General features: G+C 39.4%; 1 protein-coding gene across 1 annotated transcript in view; it reads right to left on the reverse strand.

Annotated features, from left to right (window-relative positions):
* Window positions 1–12,586: 12,586 nt before the first annotated feature.
* LOC118734091 overlaps window positions 12,587–20,936 on the reverse strand; it is a 56,420-nt gene continuing 48,070 nt past the window's right edge. Inside the window, 3 exon segments of the mRNA XM_036463796.1 lie at window positions 12,587–13,328; window positions 13,330–14,335; window positions 14,771–15,080. Coding sequence (XP_036319689.1) covers window positions 12,954–13,328; window positions 13,330–14,335; window positions 14,771–15,080 — 1,691 coding nt within the window. The 3' untranslated portion in view covers window positions 12,587–12,953.

Genomic DNA, 20,936 nt, shown 5'->3' on the forward strand with positions numbered 1-20,936 from the left:
TTTGGAATTTTGTCTTTGAGCATAGCCTCCATATCGAAAGGTAAGACGAATCCTACGTCAAAAAATTGGAATCGGTCGGACTCTAACAACCGTACTATGGTAGAGTGGCAAGGTAATTTTGTAAACAAACACTTTTCTTATATTTAATAGGTGATTGCTATTAATTTTCTAATATTCTGATATCCAGCTTGTAGCCATAGGCAGTCGCATGTGACTCATCATGTTGGAGCAGCTCCGGGAAATAGACCATTGAATGTGCTAGCTGAACTTATGACCCCCATAACCAACGGAGTCTCCAAGCAAATGCCCTGAATTTATACAGTAGCAATTCATAGCAATTACTATTGTATGTGTGTATGATTCATGTTTGTGACTAGAGTCCGAATTTCAGTTTGCTTCACTGTGAAGTTTTTTTTCAAATATGTAAACTACTCATACTCTAACAAAGAGGGCATGGAAGGAAGAGAAGTGAAGATGTTGAGCGCTGTATACATAAAAAAAGTACTCAAACAAATTATGTTCCGAAAAAAAAGAGGGACATAAATCAGCAGTACCATGCTGTTAAACTTCCACAAAAAATATGCTCCTTCACAAGTATTTTTTGAGTATTTTTGGAAGTTTTCGTTTAGTGCTACATAATGTTAATGTTGGAGCTGACACTTATGTTAAATAGCAAACATGGAGAAATAATGTAGGGCGCTCCGAATATTTAGCCAACAGCATACTTTTATAAAGAAAGTGGACTCATTTTATACAGAGAACCAATTTTTATTTGTACAATACGATACTTTCATTTCCCAATACCAGGCGCACATACATATGAAGTAGCAAGCTTTCCCTACCCAACAAGCAAAATAAACTTAAAGAAAGTTTTTTCGAAGTTTTCAATTATAAACATTAAGCTTACAAAACGTTGATTTTTTGTTTATAAAACGCTTGAAAGTAAGCTTAATATAATCGAAAAGGAACATTGGTTATAAGCGTAGAAATATAAACTTGTAATAAATCTTCAAAATAAAGCTTTTTATAAGTATTTTGGGGTTATTCACCGTCGGAATTGGTGTATCATCGACGTGAATTCCCAGCGGTAGCCTGACCTCCTTCGTCCAGGTTGTGCACAAAGTCGCAGAGGATTTCGTAGGGGAGACGGCTAGACACTTTGCCGTGAAGAAGCGAGAAAGATCAGAGAGATACCCGTTTACTTTCGAACACAGGTCATCAATTCCATTCCCAGTCGCCATGATCGAGCAATCGTCGGCGTGAGAGACAATCGAGACCCCCTCTGGTGGTTGAGGGAGCTTTGAAATGTAAAAGTTAAACAGTAGCGGGGAAAGGACACCACCCTGTGGAACCCCCTGTTTAATTTTTCTGAGTTTACTCGATTTGTCTCTAAACACTACCGACGAGTGTCGACCACTCAGATAATTTGCCGACCACCGTTTGAGCCTCTGTGGGAGAGAGGAGGCCTCTATATCTTCTAGTAGCGTGGAATGCCTGACAGTGCCAAACGCCTTTGACAAGTCCAACGCTACTAGAATCGTTCTCTCACAGGGACGGTTACGGTTAAGGCCACGAGTTATCTGAGTATTTATGGCGTTAAGTGCTGTTGTTGTACTGTGCACTTTACGGAAACCATGCTGATGCTTCGCTGGGGTCAGGTGGTTCGTGAAATACGGGAGCAGCAAGGCCTCGAGTGTCTTCGCTACCGAGGAAAGGAGCGATATCGGTCGATACGAATCTCCTTTGTTGGCAGGTTTCCCCGGTTTGAGCAGTGCGACCACTCTCCCCACCTTCCAGATGTCTGTGATGATGAGAGTGGACCCAAATTTTTCAGCATCAGCATGCATATTCCGTCGGGACCCATGGCGTTGGAGGCTTTCGCTTTCCCGATGGCCACCTGAACTTCACCGCAAGTGAAAGCAAGGGGGGCACAGGTTGTTGGGAGTTTGTGCAGCCTTCTTGTCACTCGACGCTTGTCTTTGTCCACCGGAAGATGCAGTATGAACTGCCGGCTAAAATAGCTCGCGCATCGCTCCGGGTCCGACGAAGCATGGTCGCCGAAAGAAATTTCGACTCTGTCGTCGTGCTTCGTCGGATTGGACAGTGACCTCACGGTTGACCAAAGCTTACTCACACCAGAGATGAAGTTACAAGTCTTCAGATGCTCTTCCCACTTCTTCCGCTTATCTACGTTCACTAGTTGCCGAATTTCCGCGTTGATATATCTGATACGGGGATTTCCGGGATCGGCCTGACGAAGGTTGTCACGCTCATCGGCTAGAACAGCCGCTTCAGCAGGGAAGTTTGGACGTGGGTCCGTAATGCATCCTGCCCGTACGAAGCGAGCTGCAGCAGTAGTGACAACCCTGCGGAACTTACGTTCACCAAGGTGGACGGACGTCGGTTGGTGTGGGGAGCGCAGCGAAGGTGCTCTCAGTAAATTCCGCGAAGCCTTTCCAATCAGCTTTAGAAAAGTTGATATAGGTTCGGTGTTCCGCGGAACCGGTTATCGATCGAGATGACTATGGGCAGATGGTCTGATGCCAAAGTCAGCATAGGTCGCCATGATATGCTGTTTATCAGACCAGCGCTGACTATTGTTATGTCTGGCGAGCTGTAGCAGCTGCCCATAATCCTGGTGGGTGCGTCGTCATTCATTGTGCAGAATGTCGAATCGTCTATCTGCTCAGCCAAGTCAGTTCCCCTACGATCGTTTGACAGGCTTGAGTGCCAAAGATCGTGGTGCGCATTAAAGTCACCTACTAACATACGGTTTTCACCTCTGAGGAGCGCACCTATGTCAGGGTGATATCCTGGCGGGCAGCAGGTGACAGGGGGTATATACACGTTAAATATTTCGAGCTCGACATCGCCTGACCGGATAGCAATGCCCTGACATTCTAGGGGGGTATCCCTGCGGTCGATGTCTGCTTCAATAAGATGATACTGCACGGTGTGGTGCGTGATGAACGCTAGGCCACCACCATTATCTCGCTCGCGATCTCGACGGTGCACGTTGTACCCGGCACAATTCAACAATGTTGAATTGCTGTGTAACTTCGTCTCTTCGACCGCAGCTATCAATATACCATGCCTTCCCATGAAGACGGTTATCTCCTCGATCTTGCTCTGTAGCCCGTTACAGTTAAATTGAAGGAGTTTCATCTGGTTCGGGAGACGTGTGGTGATGCGGGGTGTGAGAGATGTGTGTGGCCGTGACGCCGTTGGCTGTGTGCGCTGCTGAGGTGGTTGCCGCCCTGTGGTGGTGGTGGGTGGCGTCGTAGTTGAGATCTGCGACCGAGAAGCGCAACACGGGCCCTCGAAGTTCCTCGTCCAATCTCGCGTGGTGCGCAGACCTGAGCATGCCCTAAAGTGGCACCAGCCAAGGCAGGTGTTGCACTTGACTGATGTCACATTACGGAATATCCTGGTCTGACATACCGTGCAGGTTGTAGGAGGAACCAGGAGTTGTTGGCGGCGGCGTGTGGGTAGTGGTGCGGTTGTGTGTTCTATGGTCTGTCGAGGTTGTGATATTGTCTATTGTGTTATGTTGTTGTGCTGTGGTGATTGTGTGGGGCTGCTCAGGTGGACTGGGGTTAGCCGTGGAGGCTGCTCTGTTTGAGCAGCAGGGAGCCACATACGACGTGGTCCACTGCCGATGTGTCCGTAATCCTGAGCAGACTCTAAGGTGACTCCACCCCTCGAAAGCATTACACTTGACTGAGGTGGAGTTGTGGTGTGGTCGTCTCTGGCATACACAGCAGGTGTACGTTTCTGGCCCTGGGTTTGACTCGATGCCAGCCCTGAGCAGAAGAATACGTAGCGAATGTAGCCCTACGGACGAACAACTTCTGAGATACTTCGCCGACCTAAACGGGGTTAGATTGCCGAAACAACAGCCTTTGGTCGAGTAAAACCCGAGTCATTCCGGTACGTAGAACCAGCTGTCGTGGTAAAGTTACTTCTCATGTATGAGCGCCTGGTATTGGGAAATGAAAATATCAATTTGAGAGTAAAAACTTGTCATATGGACAGGTCGCGGAAAAATGCACACATTTTTTGTTATTTAAAAAATTTACATAATATGTATGTACATAAATCATGTATATGTATGAAAGATTCGAACTTTTTTGCAAACATTGAAGGGTCCGGCGAGAAATGTAAAACAATATTTTTAGTATATATTGGAATAAAAAGAAAATGTACGTCTTTTCTTAACATTATGTTAAATGCTAACATTTTAAAAGATAAAACTTCATAAGTATTCCTATACTTCCTATGAAGTTTTCAAATACTACTGAATGCAATCAACATACTCAAGTACTCTGGAAAAGCGGAACAGTGTTTTATGTAGCAGAGCGCTGTTGAGTAACATTGCTTAATTCCTCAAATTTATGATGTTCTCTTTTTTTGTTCCTATCTTTTTAAGTATTCTAAAATATATGTTCCATTTACTCATGTACACATGTGAAGAGTATTTCTGCTGGTATATTTGCAGTGCTTTATTCGAAATCACATTTCTTTGTTGTACTCATAGTAGTAAAAATATGTAGCTCCTACTGACTATAAAGGTGTTGTATTGAATACAATATGTTAATAAACAGTAACCGTAGATTTTTAATAATAAAAGTATTTTTGTAACGTAAACAATTTAACAATCCAGTGAAGAGCCCGAAGGATTTAGGAATTCAGCGATTGATTCAAGGATAATAATTAGTCTGTTCCAATAGCAGTCCGGTTTACAGGATTTAGTCAGAACTTACAGGAAGTCGTTCCTATTGACATAAAACCTGTAAGTGGGAACACATTTGAGAGAGTAACTGAGCAACTGTTCCTAGTCAGAAGTTACAGGATTTAGTCCGGAGATTTTTTTCCTGTAAGTTCATGAAAAGTGTCAAACGATCAGCTGATTTACATGTGCAAACAAAAACAGAAAGCGGTGAAAGCAAAGAACCTTATATTTGTTAAAAAATGGAAGTAAACAACGAAATATTTAAATATGTATAGATTTTAATAATTAATTAGTGATATTTCAGCCAAATCAGTGTAGTACCAATGACATGTAAACAAACCGTCTGACGTTTTTACAGGAAATAGTGCTTTTTGCGTTCCTATGCACTTCTGCATCTGTTCTCCTTTTACTCTCTTTTGAGAGCGTAAAGTTGTAGTTTGACAGTTCCACAGGTTTTAGTCCGAAGTTCAAAGGAACAGACTTAATACTTACAGTAACGCCATTTTAGCATTCTTTGGCTATTTCCCTTTCGTTTATTTAATGTTTCTTAATTTTTTATGAACATCTAACAAAAACCATGTTAGTAAAAATTTAACTAAATAACTAGGAATTATTGTTTTTCGAAATTTTTTTGTGGAAGATGTTGCGGACATGGATACAAAAAAGTTTTCCAACATACTTTGGAAGAAAATGCGTGAACAAAAAATTTACAAAAATCAACACTTACCTAGCTACTTTAAACTTGCCCTTTATTATACTGAAATTTAAAAAAACTGCGTACTAAAAAAAATTCTAAAAAATCTGATTAAACTGCCTTCAGGGCCTGTCCATAACGACAGGGGCATCAGCTGGGTGGGGTTCTCGGGGCATGTGGAGGTGCCGAGAGTCATGTGGCGACTCTCCACATGCCGGGAATTGGTTGGGCACATCCTCATTAATTCTGCTGAGGTATGAGTTTAGCCTGCTGTAATAGCCAGAGCGAAGTTGGGCTATTTTGGTGCGGGTCTCCCAAGGCAGACAAAGTTCTGTTCCGTCCACGTCAGGTGGTTGTGTGCCTAGAGCGGCATTCACAGGGCGGGAGTCTACATAACTTGAGACCGATTCCCTGTGCGGCTCAGGGCCTGTCGATAAGCTGACGGGTCCAGATGTTGTTTAATGAACCTCTGGACTTCGTCCGTCGGTTCATAGAGATGCTTCCTGACGTGCCTTGGCGAGGGCTCTTCTGCCAGCAGCTGTTTGTTAGGATGACCACGTCTGTGGATCCCCTCAAGAAACTGCTTGCAGAGCATTGTGTTATGCTCCTTGACTGTGAGCATCTGGCCCCAGTCGTGTAGGTGGTGTTGGGGCGTCATCAGGAGGCATCCGGTCGCTGTCCGTAGTGCCGTATTTTGGCAGGTCTGTAGCTTCATCCACTGCGTCCTGCTAATCCCAGGCGACCACACCGGCACTGCATAGTTTAGAACCGGCCGGCCAATCGCCTTGTATGTTGCCAACGACGTTTCTTTATCTTTGCCCCAAGTGATGCCGACCAGCGACTTGAGGACATTGTTGCGGCTCTGTACTTTGTTGACAATTGCGGTTGTATTCAACAAGGTTGAATTCAGGTGCAACTTCGTCTATTGGACCGCAGCTATTAATATTCCTTGCCTTATCATGAAGACAGTTATCTCCTCGATCTTGCTCTGAAGCCCGTTACAGTTGAATTGTAGCACCTTTGTGTGCCTTGGAAGACCAATTGTGATGTGTGGAGTTAAGGAGTTGTGTTGCCTGCCGGCTCCCCTCTGTATGTGCTGTAAAAGGGGGTGCTGCCTTGTGGGGGTGGTTGGCGGCGTCGCGGGGGAGGTATGCGACTGGGCAGCACAGCAGGGGGGCCACATAGTCACTCGTCCAATCACGCGTGTTGCGAAGTCCTGAGCATGCCCTAAAGTGGCACCAGCCAAGGCAGGAGTTGCACTTGACTGATGTCACGTTACGGCATATTCTGGACTGACAAACCGAGCGGATTGTTGGAGGGACTAGGAGTTGCCGGCGCCGGTGTGTGGGTGCTGTTGTGTTTGTTTGGTGACAGGTAATAAGATCAACGGAAATAAGGTCAATTGACTTTATTACCTATTTAATAGCGAAATAAAATCCATTGACATTATTGCTCTTTCAAACATTAAATTTGCTTAGCTTCGCGGCGGCCCGCGTCCGCGCGCCACACCACGTCACGCTACGCCGCGGCCCCCCTGGCCCCCCCCTTCTCCGTCACGCTCCGTGCTGTAACGCAGGTAGATTTATTTTTTGTATACATTGAAATAAAATTTTTATATATTTTAAACATCGAGGGCTTATATTCAAGAATACCCTCTATCTGCACACTTTTCACAAAGATGAGATTCTGATATAAAAATCCACCTAAGCTTTAACTGTCATCGGTGATATTACGGCTACCTTATATAACGACAGGTAATAAGTCCCAGATGGTTTCTAAAATCACCAATTAGTTTTTGTGCTAATTGCAGATATACCCCCTATGAATTCAAGCCCTCGATATTTCACATTTTTATATTTGTAAGTTATTGGAAGCAGGGATGCCAACTTGGCTCAAACCGTGCCATTTGTCCCTATTTTACTTCAAATGGCACTTAATTTTTCAATTTCACTTTTGTAAAAAAAAAATAACATTTCAATACATTTTTGTGAAATCCTTTGCGTGCACTTCTATTTCTCAACTAAAATTTTCTAATTTATAAAGGCTATACAACTGGTTTATCTTATTTTATCATTGCACTTTTGTTTGGAAAATGTAGCTTTATTTTATTGCTAAATGTGAATGATTAAAAGGAATGGCACCTTTTTTGGCACTTTTCTTTTTCTATTTAGCACATTTTGGCACTTTTTTATCCTCAATATGGCACCTCATAACTAAGGATAGTTGGCAGCCCTGATTGGAAGATTTCTGCTGTGTTTTGGCAACAACTTGTCTGCAGTAAAAAAGCATATAATTTGTGTTTCAAAAGTGTGTGAAAACCAATCAATTAATTTACATGATCTCGGTTCCGATATTAAAAAATCAATAATTGTTTATACCCGCATTTTGGCACATTGGCTTGAATGTGCCATCTAATAAATAGTGTCGTCGTTCGCCTTGCTTTTAAATGATGTCACAAATTGCTGGCGGAGACATGAATACAGTGTAAGAAAATTCCTTTTCTATAATTGTTTCCTTATAGAAAGGTTGGTTTCTTTTCCACCTTAGACATTCCGAATTCGTTCAAAATATGCTAATTTAAAACACAGAATTCTTTCAGTGTTCCTCCGGGGTTTTTGGACATGGACGGTTTCTACAATTTAATAGTGTTCGCTTTATTTTTGTGAAAACGAAACATGTTTTGCCAGTTCTGGATATTTCTACTCTCTTTTTTCAAATATTTCTCGCATTCCAGCTGTGCGTTGCGTTTAGATTTTCGCATCGTGTTTTTACATATTCGTAATTTAATTTTTTTTAATAAAATCAATTGGTGGTAGTTCTTGATTGTGTGTGGATTAATATCACCACACTGAGGATCTGGGAATAACCTTTGCCATCTATTAAAAAATAACACTTACGGGGCAATGTTTATTGTAAGAACATTTTTTTCTATGAATCGACATACTTTAAGCATTGTTGACGCTATTTCCATTTGAATGAGGAAATAGCGTCAATGACTTTATTTCCAAATTTTTGTTGACTTTATTTCGCTTTTGAAAAGGTAATAATGTCAATTGACTTTATTTCGCACCAGGGTGGGAAATAAAGTCAATTGACCTTATTTCCGTTGATCTTGTTACCTGTCACCGTTTGTTTGTGTGTCTATTGCTGTGTTGTGTTGGGGTGTGGGTGTGTTGGTTCTGTGCTCCACGGGCGGGTGGTGGTTTGCCGTGGAGGCGGTACGGAGGTGACTCCACCCGCCACAGGCATTGCACCTGACCGAGGTGGTTTCCATGCAGTCGTCTCTGGCATACGCAAGTGTAAATTTCTGGCTCTGGGTTGGACTCTATGCCAGCCCTGAGCAGAAGGGTACGGAGCAGATGTAGCCCTAGTATCGAACAACGTTTGATGGATTTCGCCGACCTAAACGGGGTTAGATCGCCGAAACAACAGCCTTTGATCGGGTAAAGCCTGAGTCATTCCGGTACTTGATACTTGATAAATTTACAAAATAACACAAAATTCACGTTTTTCATAAAAATATATCATACAATGGATATTTTTTTAATTTTAAACTTACATTTAAGAAAACTCCATTCAGTGCTATAATTACGACTTGGATTTTCCAGTTTATAGAAACACAAGCGTTAATTATGTACTTAATTATTGATATTATTCTAAATTAAGCATTGATATTATACCTACATTTTGTTCATAAATAACAAATAATTATATAAACATGTATCGCCCGGTTGTCGAATTCGACATCTTTTTTTACACACTTTTGAATTTTGCTTGTCACCAATATTGACTCCTTTATGCGAATGACGATTTTGAAGTCCACCACCAAAATTTATGGCGAATTTACAGGAAAATAAATTTCTTCAGTAGCAAGGCGAATCTATACAAGGTGGTGTTATCGGATCCGCTGATTTCACGGCGAATTTGTACCTTTTGTCAAAATCATGTGTTTATTGTAATTTGGCTTTGTACTGATCAAGGAGCGTATAAATTGTTGTTGTAATATTTGTTTTTGTTCTGTTAACATCACCTTGTATAAATTCGCCTTGTTCAGTAGCTTTCGAAATTATACGGAGAAAGGAACCTCAATTTTTATTTATAAAAAATATGCATATGTATTTGTATGTAAAGATGAGATGCCTAACGGTTCCTCACTGACTAATATGTTAAACATATACCAAATCAGACCGTAAATACGTTTTTCGATTATATAGGTCTGAGAGCCCCTCGGAAGGTTAAAAATTAAATTTCCAACATCTACATAAACTCCTCTTTCTTTTCATCAGAATCGGTAGTGGTTAAGAAAGTACCTCGAAGGAGCGAAATAAAATATAATATTTCCTTCTCTAACGGCGGTTTTGCACGGGTTTTTGTCAACACTGGGCCTAAAGCCCTTTTTTTTTTTGCATCACATGAGTGGGCTACCAAGTTACACCAAATTTTATGTTGCTCTTATGTGTTCTAAAGACGAAGCTAATCTGACCATAAATAGGATTTTTCAGGATAGCTACCAATCCCTGCGCCACACCGGCTTTTCCCATATCTACCACTTTTCGCCTAAGTTCGTTATTGATAGCATAAACAGCTGTGTAAAATTTCAGGACGTTAGCATAAGCGGTCCCAGAGTTATCTCTGGGAGGTGCCAATACCTACCACTTCGTCGTAAGAAGGGTATTTACAATTTATGTATCCGTGCTAAGTTTCAGTTCCTCAGCGTAATTGGTTTTAGAAATATATCGGTTTTCAAATTTTTATCTGCATGTCTGATGCCACGCCCCCCTATGTAACGGGATTAACATTTCTGGATTAGAGGAAGTTATATCCTTTAAATGAATCATACATTGAAATCGAGCGAACGGTGCCCTCAAAAAAGGGAGTTGAAAATTTTCTTGTGGCGTATTTATGTATATATAGATATAGATTTTATCAAGGGGAATTAATATAAGGTGATAGCAGGAGTACAAAAACAAAAATTTACATGTATTTTGTTTTTGCTTTGGCGGCATAAACTGTCAAAATCTGTAAGAGTGTGTGTAGAAATTCAAACAAAATTTTTCAATTTGATATCAGAAGCCGTGCGGCGAAACACATACACAAAATCAGCTGAGCTAGTAACACCACCTTATATAAATTCGCCTTGGATTTTATCCTCGAAAAGAACTTTTTCTAATCGTGAGGCGAAATTCCCCACAGTAAGTGTTGCCGTGCGCGCAAAACGAAAATGCTGCACACAACCCAAAGGTACTCATCGGGGACCAATTGGTGAAAAACTGAGAAAAGCACACCTATTGCGAGTGTCGACTAGTAGTAGATAAACAACTCTTATCCGATTATCGCCTTTCCATGGTATTTTGGATGTCGTATTCTCGTTCAATAAGCGTCTGTGAATAGTTTTTAATCGCTCATCTTTCTAGAACTGTTTGTTTGTAGAAGGATGAGCGACTATAACTAGAGATGGGCCCAACGGGCCCCTGCGTAAGCCCGCGGGTACGGGCCGGAATATTTGCTGTCAGCACGAACTCGTGCGGGCCTGGGCGTTCAGTAAAATTTCAGAAAAGCACGAAAAGGCACGGAAAAGCTCGTTGCTAATACTAAAAATTTAGATGAGCTTTTGTGTTTATACAAAAAAAAAATAGTACTTATTTAAAACTCTTTTGATAAGAGAAAAGCAAAAAAAAGAAATATTTGGAAACCTATAGAAAATATATGATACTTAGTAGTTTTGTTTACATACATATCTGTACATAAAATACCTTCCACTTTTTCTACTTCCCAGAAAATATATTATAAAAATCTTTGATGTAAAATATTGATTCGCTTAAATATACGTATGAACATAAACACAAAATTAAAAATATGTACATAAGTATACATACAATAAAAGTTGGCTTTTATTTCCGGGCTGGGGCGTGTCCCGTCGTGCCGGGCCGGGCCGGGCCGGGCCCCACTAAAATTCTTAACGTGCGGGCATGTGCGTGTTTTTGTAAGTTGATTTTGCACTCGTGCCGGGCCGGGCCTGAAAATTTAGGCCCGTGCCCATCTCTACTATAAACTATTCTCACTCACTTATTGAACGAGAAAGCGACTTTGAAAATACCACGGCTAATCGAAAATCGACTAATGGTTGTTTATCTACTACTAGTCGACACTCGCAATAGGGGTGAAGGTTTATTACTATATATACTGTGGGCCTGTGTTATCAACCTATTAAGTTTCTTACTGGTTTCGAAGACTTAAGACCTTGCGAATGGTATATATATACATATCGCTAATTTACTTCAAAACTGCTATAACTCAAAACAACAAAAACTCGTGAAAAACAGCTTTGAAGTTTTCAATTTACATCGATACCTGAGTGGAAGATCGACCTATCTCGGGAGCCAGTCCGAAAACGCCATCTCAAAAAACTTTTCAAGAACGCCCTATTTCAGAATTTCATTGAATAACTATCTCAGAATTTGGTTGAAGAACGCCCTTTCCCAGTCGCCGATTCAAAATCTCAGCACATTTCCAATGTATTTTCAGCTGAGATAGGGCGTTTTTGAACCGAATTCTGAGACAGGGCCTTCTTCAACCAAATTCTGAGATTGGGTGTTTTTCAATAAAATTCGGAAATAGGACGTTCTTGAAAAGTTTTCTGAGATAGGGCGTTTGCGAAATGGCTGCCGAGATAGGTCGATCTTCCACTCAGGTGCCAATATACTCCTATAGTAAAAATGAATACGTATTTTGTCCTAGTGAGCTACTGGCTATCGGCAATTTTTACATAACTTAGAAGAACATGTAGCGGTCGTTATTGCATACTTAACTCGGTTTTGTATTATTTTTACTTGGAATACTCAAAAGATCTGTGTGTAAGTGCCCAGCAAACGCAATTTTTGTTTACTTTTTTAACTTTGGCTATGCTTTTATGCACTATTTTATAAAACAAAGGACATATTAGTCCTGAATTGATTCAAAAAAAGAACGTTTAATAACGAGTAGAACGAATGTTTTTTTTTAGTCTGTTGAAAATTGGCTGAGTTCTTCACGTATAGCGTATTTGTATGCTTTTACAAAAACAACCAATTGCTTGCGTAACTTAGCGTACGAACTTATTCATTTTTAGCCCGCTAAGTAAAATCACCCTAACACATCCCCAAGGTGAACACAATTTTGAAGATTTTTTAAGTGTGTTTATTGTATGATTTTACCATATACGATGTATATGTGTTTATAAATTTTAATTCTATTCAGTTTTTATAACAATTCTGTTCGAAGTAAGAAATACTTTAAATAAATATCTTTCTATCGTAAAGTACAATGTAAATTCATTTTTATTACCAAAAGGTAATAATCACATTGAGTGGAGAATGAACACAAGAATTCTATTCTTTGAATTTTCATACCTTTATAACGAGGTAAGTCTTAAGAACTTTAATAAAAAATAATTAATGTATCCACCTGGATATAAGGTATAATGCTAATCTCAACATTTAATTAAAGGAATTACTTATGTAAACAACGAATTCAGTCACATTGGTACATCTATCGGCAAATTTGTCCATTCTTTATTAACTCCAATAATTGCATTAAAATTGGAGAGGACTGAACGAGACCTACATCCTTAGGATCCAAATTTACTAGACATCTAAAGAATAGCGACGTCATCCGTTGATCGTTTGCGCGCAAAACTGTGGATGCCATCTGATGCAGTACATTTAGTCGAAAGTGATATGAAGAAATATCGCTAAATTTTTCAATATAGTCACAAAACATAGTCCAATCAGCTTCTAAAATTATGTTCAGTAACGCGTCTATAGTGGGTCTTGATCTGTCGCGACTGTAGCTTAAGATCTGCCGGCACGCATTAACTTTGTTTAAACCACAGTACTGCAGGCTGTGAAAGATCGTTATCAAAAGCTCTCCTCCCCCCTTTGTATCGTTCACAATCACGCACCAGGTGCAATAATTTCAAACGATTGTTTCGCTCAAAATATACCCTGCAGAATTCGTGCATATATTGGCGAAAAACTAGTTCATTATTATAAGCAAATCTATATGCTAAGTTTAAATCTACCTCTGAGAAGGTAATCAATATATTTCGGACTGTTTCGGGCTCCCGAAATGTGTGCGAAAATTTACAGGATGCCAGCGTAAAACATCTTCCTACCAGGAAAGGTAAGCACGTAACACCAAATGTTTTAGCGACAACGACTGTGGGCGGACCAAAATTTCTACCATCGCCACCATTACCACCGAATTCCCCGCGGTTAAATGTAACTTGCTGCGTATTGAGTGCTTTAAAATCTCTCGAGTTTTCTGCAATAAGAGACGGGGCCAACTGCAGTATATCCCGAATAATAGGTGGGACTGTGTTAAGCGCATTATGCGGAATAGCTACAGTGCCACTAGCAATAGTCGGTGGTTGAAGAGTTAATGGTGTTACCGCACACACATTTTGCACAGTGCGAGTTATATTTTCAAAGTTCACGGTTTTCATGGAATCTGGTTCCGTTTTGACCGCCTGCCTGTTGAATGCATTTGGTGGGAGTATAACCATAGGTAAAGGTGCTGCCGCTGTAACTGCAGGGTTGCTATGCTTCGTCGTTGCTGTTGTCAAAGATATTTTTGGTATTTTAAACTTCTTGAAAATATCAATTGATACATCAGTAGCCTTATGAGTGGTTTCTAGTTTGATGATCTTACTCTTATCGTCCAACTTTTCATGATTTTCAATATTAAACGTTTTTGTATCATCTTTTTCATTCGTTTTATTTTCCAAAGTCTCAACATAATTTGTGTGATGATCCGAAAAATTCTCTTCAACCACATTTAACACTTTTGTATCCATTTCTCTGTTATTTTTATTTGGTGAAGTCTCAACACAATTATTATCAAGTTCCGTAAAACGCTCATCATCCGAGGAACTGAAAAAAGATTAACATCGTTAGTAAATATACATACATACATATTTGTGAACATAGGCTGACTTCCAAAACGTATCTATACAATGTTTGAAAACTGTTATACTGCGGTATTCAAACTGTTTGTATATGCAGAGTTGCGACACATTGCAACCAAACCATATACATTGCATATTTTAAATATGGAATATAGCAATGTACAATCTTTCCGAATTTTCCATTTTCAAAAACACCAATGGTAACCAATAACAAACGAAGCATCAACTTTGTTTCTGATGCGCTGATTGCTCTAGCCATGCATTTCGATAACTTTTCGGATGCGTTTTGGAAAAGTTTACATTGTCAACATTTTGTAGTTCGGCGTTATGGAACATTATACTTTGTACGTATGCAAAGCAATTGACGTCTTGGAAGTCAGCCAGACAATGACATACGTACTTAAAACATGATGTTGCTAGGGACATCGCGTCATCTTCCAAGTCGTCGCCAAAATCAAGACAGGCATCATCTAGCTTCGACTCTATCTCCAAAACAGACAAACTTGAAAGAGAATCAGGTTTACACGTTTTCACGACATCCGGTACGTTATTATCCAACGCTTTATCTGGTTCTATAGGGATTTGCTGTGCCGACTCCTGGTAAGAAACTTCTTTTTCGCCGTATTGAAGATCTTCTAAATAAATTTCCTTATCGGACGGTAGGTCTTGCTTGCCGTTTAGCTCAAAATTGTTTTTCTGCTCGGATGTTCCTATAAACAAAATCCATTTCTTTAAAATTGTCATTATGTACACAGGTAAAAATCTCTACTCAGTATTTTATGAAATTTTCATGTGTAAATATGCAACCCATATTTTTGTGCATATGAATTTGTATAAAAAGAACGAACTCCTACAGAATCTACAATCATAGCCTTAATTGTCTTCTGTAGAGACATTTCAAACATCTACGCGATAAAAAAAAATCTTCGATTCGGCATCCATCGATGAAAAGCGAAAGTAATGAAAGAACCAAGTTCAGAACGACCTAATAATTGGAAGAACATCGCAAAGGCGTGCAAATAGCTAACTTTCCTTAATTTTTCTACAACGAAACAAGTTTTATAGTGCAAAACAGGACAGAATTACAAAATTTATTAGATAATGCTTTTGCTGTATGTATTTACAGTCTCAATTACTAAATTAATATTAAAATATTCAAGGCTATCACTGAATTTTTCGTAGTCTACTTTTCCGTGAAACCGACGAAAATGTTATTACTGAAGTCATGAGATCATGGCTGACTGTCTCAGTGTCACGACCTCAATCACATTGAAAATCATTGAGCAAATGTTGAGGGAGCCGTATGTAAACAGAATCCTTTAAATGTTAAGGAATTGTCATACTTGTCAAATTGGATTTGAAGACAAACCGGGTTCAGCGTTGAGCCGTCTTCAGTGTCCTTCCCCTTTTATATCGCGTTTTTTCTACAAAAAATTTTGCCTTTTCATTGCCCGATCCTTATGCCGAATTTCCACTAGGCATTTAAATGACAAAAAATGTGTGTCATTTAAAAAATGCCATGTAGAAGTGAACTTAATGACTATTTTTTTTTTAAGTAATGACACCATTATTGTTTAATGCACAACTTTGTCATTAAAATTTTTTGCCATTTAATGCCTTGTGGAAATTCAGCATTAGTATGTATTTGTGCGTAGAGGGCACTGCGAAGGCAACATTTTTCAGCAGAAAAGAAAACGCCATTACGTGTTCATAACGGCACCCTGAAATTGTTCATATAGAAACTGTGCATACGAAATAATGCATAGGCACACTTTCGGTTTAAAAGGAATATGTGTATACTAAGGGTGCCAATGCCGGGATCCCGGTGTTTCTGAGGTCCCGAAAATCCCGGAATTTACTTGTATTAATCCCGGGATACCGAAAAATTTAAAACATCGAATTGATAGTAAGAATGAATTTGAAGTATGATTTTTGTAAAATGCCGTTTTGACTACAATTAACAAAAATATTGAAACTTAAATGATGCACTCATAGCATCGCTAATATTAACGAAACAAAGTTTTAAGGAAAAGTTACACAATTTTTAAATCAATCTTCTCAAACTTCCTCAAATCGAAAAACTTATAATTTTTCTGACGTGCTGGTAAAAGAAGTTCAAATATTTAGTAATGGAGGAGATAGGGATCATTATCTTCAAATGGCTTATGACATCCTTTTGACTGTTGAGTCTAAAAATGTTGAGGCCGAAATATGTTTTTCATCAGCCAGTTTTGTGTGTAACAACTTCAGGTCAAAATTATAAGACTCCGCTTTGAATGCTTTGCTGCAATAACAACACCGGCACGAAAAAAGATGTGTGCTTTTAACCAGACCCACCTACCAACATGTATTTCGACCCGCAGAATCTGGTTCTGAGGTGCGTTTGACTTGTACACCCTAACAAAATTTCGAGTAAATTGGGAAAAAATGGCAAAAAAATCGCCATTCAACATTTCTTTATGGAGTAGAATAAACATATTTAGATAATTTGTTTTTGTACATTTTTGTTTTTTTTTTTTAATCATTACTTTCAAAAGTACCTGGTATTTACATTTTTATTTGTGATGTATGCGTTCCTCAATCACATTGTTACTTAAAAAATATCCCGAAATCCCGGGATCACAATTTTCCGCATATTTTGGCATCCCTGGTGTATACATATAAAAAAAAAGGCACACCAAAATGATGCGTATGTGCACAGTTTCGGTTGACCACCCGAAATAATGAATATGAGAAAAACCGAAATGAATTGGTTAATTACTAAAGAAAATAAGTCAGCATTTTTTTCAATATGGTAATATTGATGCAGTTCGGTTCGTTCAACAACTGCATCAAATTTGCCATATCGGAAAGATGCTGACTTATTCCTTTTGGTAATTAATAATAATAAGAATAATAATAATAATAGATTGACGCTTACACAATATGTTAGTGTTTGGCCGGGCTTTTTCTCCGATTTGTGGCGTGCACCTTGATGTTGTCACACAAACGGGAGGGACCTACAGCTTTACGCCGACTCCGAACGGCGATTGTATTTTTTTTGAGAAGCAGATTTTCATGGCAGAGATACACTCTGAGGTTTGGCATTGCCTGGCGAGGGCGACCACTATTAAAAAAACTCTTTGTTTCTTTTGAATGGTGGTGCGAAACTAGACTTTAGCCCAGGCCTTGCGGAATGGTAACTGCTAACCATTGCAACACAGCGACAGCCAACCAAACCAAATAATGCAAACATAAAAAATCATGGAATTGAACAAAATAAAAGACGATCAGTTCACACAATCTTTGCGCTAAAAAGAAATAGCCCCACACTATTTACCACCTGGACGAAGGAGGTCAGACTACAACTGGGAATTCACGTCGATGACGAACCAATTCCGATGGTGAACAACCCGAAGATCTTCGGAGTAACCTTCGACAGTCTGCTCTCCTTCTCGGCGCATACAACCGCAATTGTCAACAAAGTACAAAGCCGCAACAATGTCCTCAATTCGCCGGCCGGTTCTGACATATGCAGCGCCCGTGTGGTCACCGGGGACTAGTAGGACGCAGTGGATGAAGCTGCAGACTTGCCAAAATACGGCACTCAGGACAGCGACAGGATGCCTTCGGATGTCGCCGCAACATCACCTGCACGACAAGGCCTATATACTCTCCGTTAAGGAGCATAACACAATGCTCTGCAAGCAGTTTCTAGTTGGGAGCCACAGACGTGCTCACCCAAACAGACAACTGCTTGCAGAAGAGCCCTCACCCAGGCACGTTAGGAGGCATCTTTACGAACTGACGGACGAAGTCCAGAGGCTCATCAAACAACCTCTGGACCCGACAGCTTATCGACAGGCCTTGAACGGAATTCATAGCGAGGCAGTCTCCAGTTATGTGGACTCTCGACCTGTGAATGCCGTTCTGGGCATACAACCACCAGACGTGGACGAGACAAAACTTCGTCTGCCACGGGAGACTCGGACCACAATAGCCTAACTGCGCTCTGGTTACTGTGGCAGGTTGAACTCATTCCTGAGCAGAATAAACGAAGATGTTCTAAACGAATGCGGAGAGACGCCCCATGACTCACAGCATCTCTTCGCATGCCCACTGAACGCCACCCTACTGACGCCCCTGTCCCTTTGGACAGACCCCATTCAGGCTGCACGCTTCCTGGGGCTACCGCTAGTAGAGCTTGACGACAACGATTGAGGGACTAGCCTATCTGGGGCCTATTTCATAAAAGTGACAGGTGCGACAATTGTCGATTTTTCCATAAAATTTCACTGCCAGAATTATAGGCGACATTTTTTCTGTTTCATATACGCTTGTAGGCAACTATCATGATGCAATAATGAAAGGTGTTATACGTTGGCAACTTCTCGCTCTAATCCGCCATCTTGAACTACCTTAGGAGAAACTGTGTTGTTTCTTTGCTATTTTCACTGAACATTTCCCAAAATATTAGAAAAAATTCTGAACAAGCTACATTGATTCAATTTTCGTTGTTCGTTTTGTTCTTATTCGCTGACATTTGTTTTCCAATTGCGTGAAATTTGGTAAGTATTGTAATAAAACCGAATTATTTTACAAATAAGTTATAATTTTGCATTTATTAGGTAATTTCCTTAGTGTTTCGCTGACCGACCTGTGCTGGTATTGTGATTAAGGGCTAATACACGTAAGTTACAACATATTATTTTGACTTTATTGATGAACCATTCCATTTGAGCTCTTTGTTATTTCAAAACCTAATGAACCATTTATTCGCAGATTTTTCGGACGATTCTGCTGTGCTGCGTTCCTGCTCCGCCTGTATATTGCTCCGCCCGTATTTTATAGTGTTGCGTTCCTGTTGCGCCTTTGCATTAGTGTGTGCGTTGTGATTTTGACACGTTGAAGTAAGTTGAAACCAGGTTCTCGTTTGTTAAAAACCTAAAAAACCATTTATTTGCAGATTTTTTGTATGCTTCTGCTGTGCTGCGTTCCTGCTCCACCCGTGTATTAGATTGCTGCGTTCCTGTTAACATACATATCGTCGCTTAAAGTACAAAACCGCGTAACTGACATTTGCTGCTAAAAATTGGATTCGCTCACACACGTTTTTGGATCAATCCTTATCCATTCTTCCTGAAATATACTAGCCAAAAATGCGATTGCTTTTTACAAAAAGATAACCATTTTGAAATATGAGTGTTTTTACTCTCTAGAAATTAATTTATGCAACCTCGCATACGTGGGTTTGCATTATCTCTATACGCGGTTTTGCAATTTATTGATACATGGTTTTGTACTTTAAACGACGATATGTATGTAGATCTATGTACATGTATATCACATATATTGACTTAGATATGTATACACAATTAATGGTGCACATAAATTTTTTTATATTGAAACTAGATATGTATATAGTACATATTTTATTATTATTAGTCGGTTCAAAAAAGTCCTATCTCAAATAAAAATACTTCGAAAATGTGCTGAGATAGGGTGTTTTTGAACCGAGTTCCGAGATAGGGCATTTTTCAATCAAATTCTAAAATAGGGCGTTTTTCAGCCAAATTTTGAAATAGGGCGTTGAAAAGCTTTCTGATATCGGGCGTTTTCGACCTGGCTGCCGAGATAGGTCGATCTTCTACTCAGCCATCGATATATGGTCGAAGTTTTCTTTATATAGAAGACGATTAAACACGATTTGTTTTTAATCGATTCTAAAAAAACTAAGGTAATTTTTAGCCACTTCAAACTTGCATATAATTAGACTAAAATTGAAGGGGCTATAAAACTGAGTGCTCAAAAAAATTCTAACACTTCTGAGAAAAAAGTTTGAATTTTGATTGAAAATTTGTTGTATTTTTTGTAGTTTTCTACGAAGTTTTAAAATTCGGTTTATATGAGTTTTGTTAGAAATTCAACTTTACTTTTGTTGCAAATTCTTAGCAATAAATAAATTAACATGAGAGGGAAATAATATTACTTTGAAATGGGGTTGCTATTGATATGACCGATACTGTATGTATATAATAAATTTTGTACAATTAAAAAAGTGGATTTACTAAAATGAACACAACGTATTAATTACAAATTCTGAAATATGTCGTCAATTTCAAAAACAAATAAATAAAACTTTAAAAAGTAGTCAATGCTTGCTGTATGACACGAACTTGGATATACGTGGACTTGGGTAATGTATAATTCCTTATATGATTCCTCAAAGTATCCCTTGTATAACACTGTGGAACACAAAAAAACCTTAGTGCGACTATATCAGGTTTGATAGCTGTTGGCCATACCAATAATGCCTCATACTAAGATTTACTAGATCAATTCGTGTTCTCCGAGAAAAAAAATTTTCACGATCCAAAAATCTGAAAAATTGTTTTTCTCCAAAGTTTGAACATTTATCGTTTTTGGCCTATATTTTGTTGAAAATACCATACAAAGCAAATATAGGGCAAAAAACAAAGAATTTTCAAAATTTTGAGAAAAGAATTTGGCGGCTATACTCAGATTTTTGAATCGTGAAATTTTTTTTTCTCGAGAACACGAATTGATCAAGTAAAACTGAGCATGAG

The sequence above is a fragment of the Rhagoletis pomonella genome, unplaced genomic scaffold, assembly GCF_013731165.1.
Source record: "Rhagoletis pomonella isolate Grant_MI unplaced genomic scaffold, Rhpom_1.0 Rhpom_scaffold_00002, whole genome shotgun sequence".
Taxonomy (NCBI): domain Eukaryota; kingdom Metazoa; phylum Arthropoda; class Insecta; order Diptera; family Tephritidae; genus Rhagoletis; species Rhagoletis pomonella.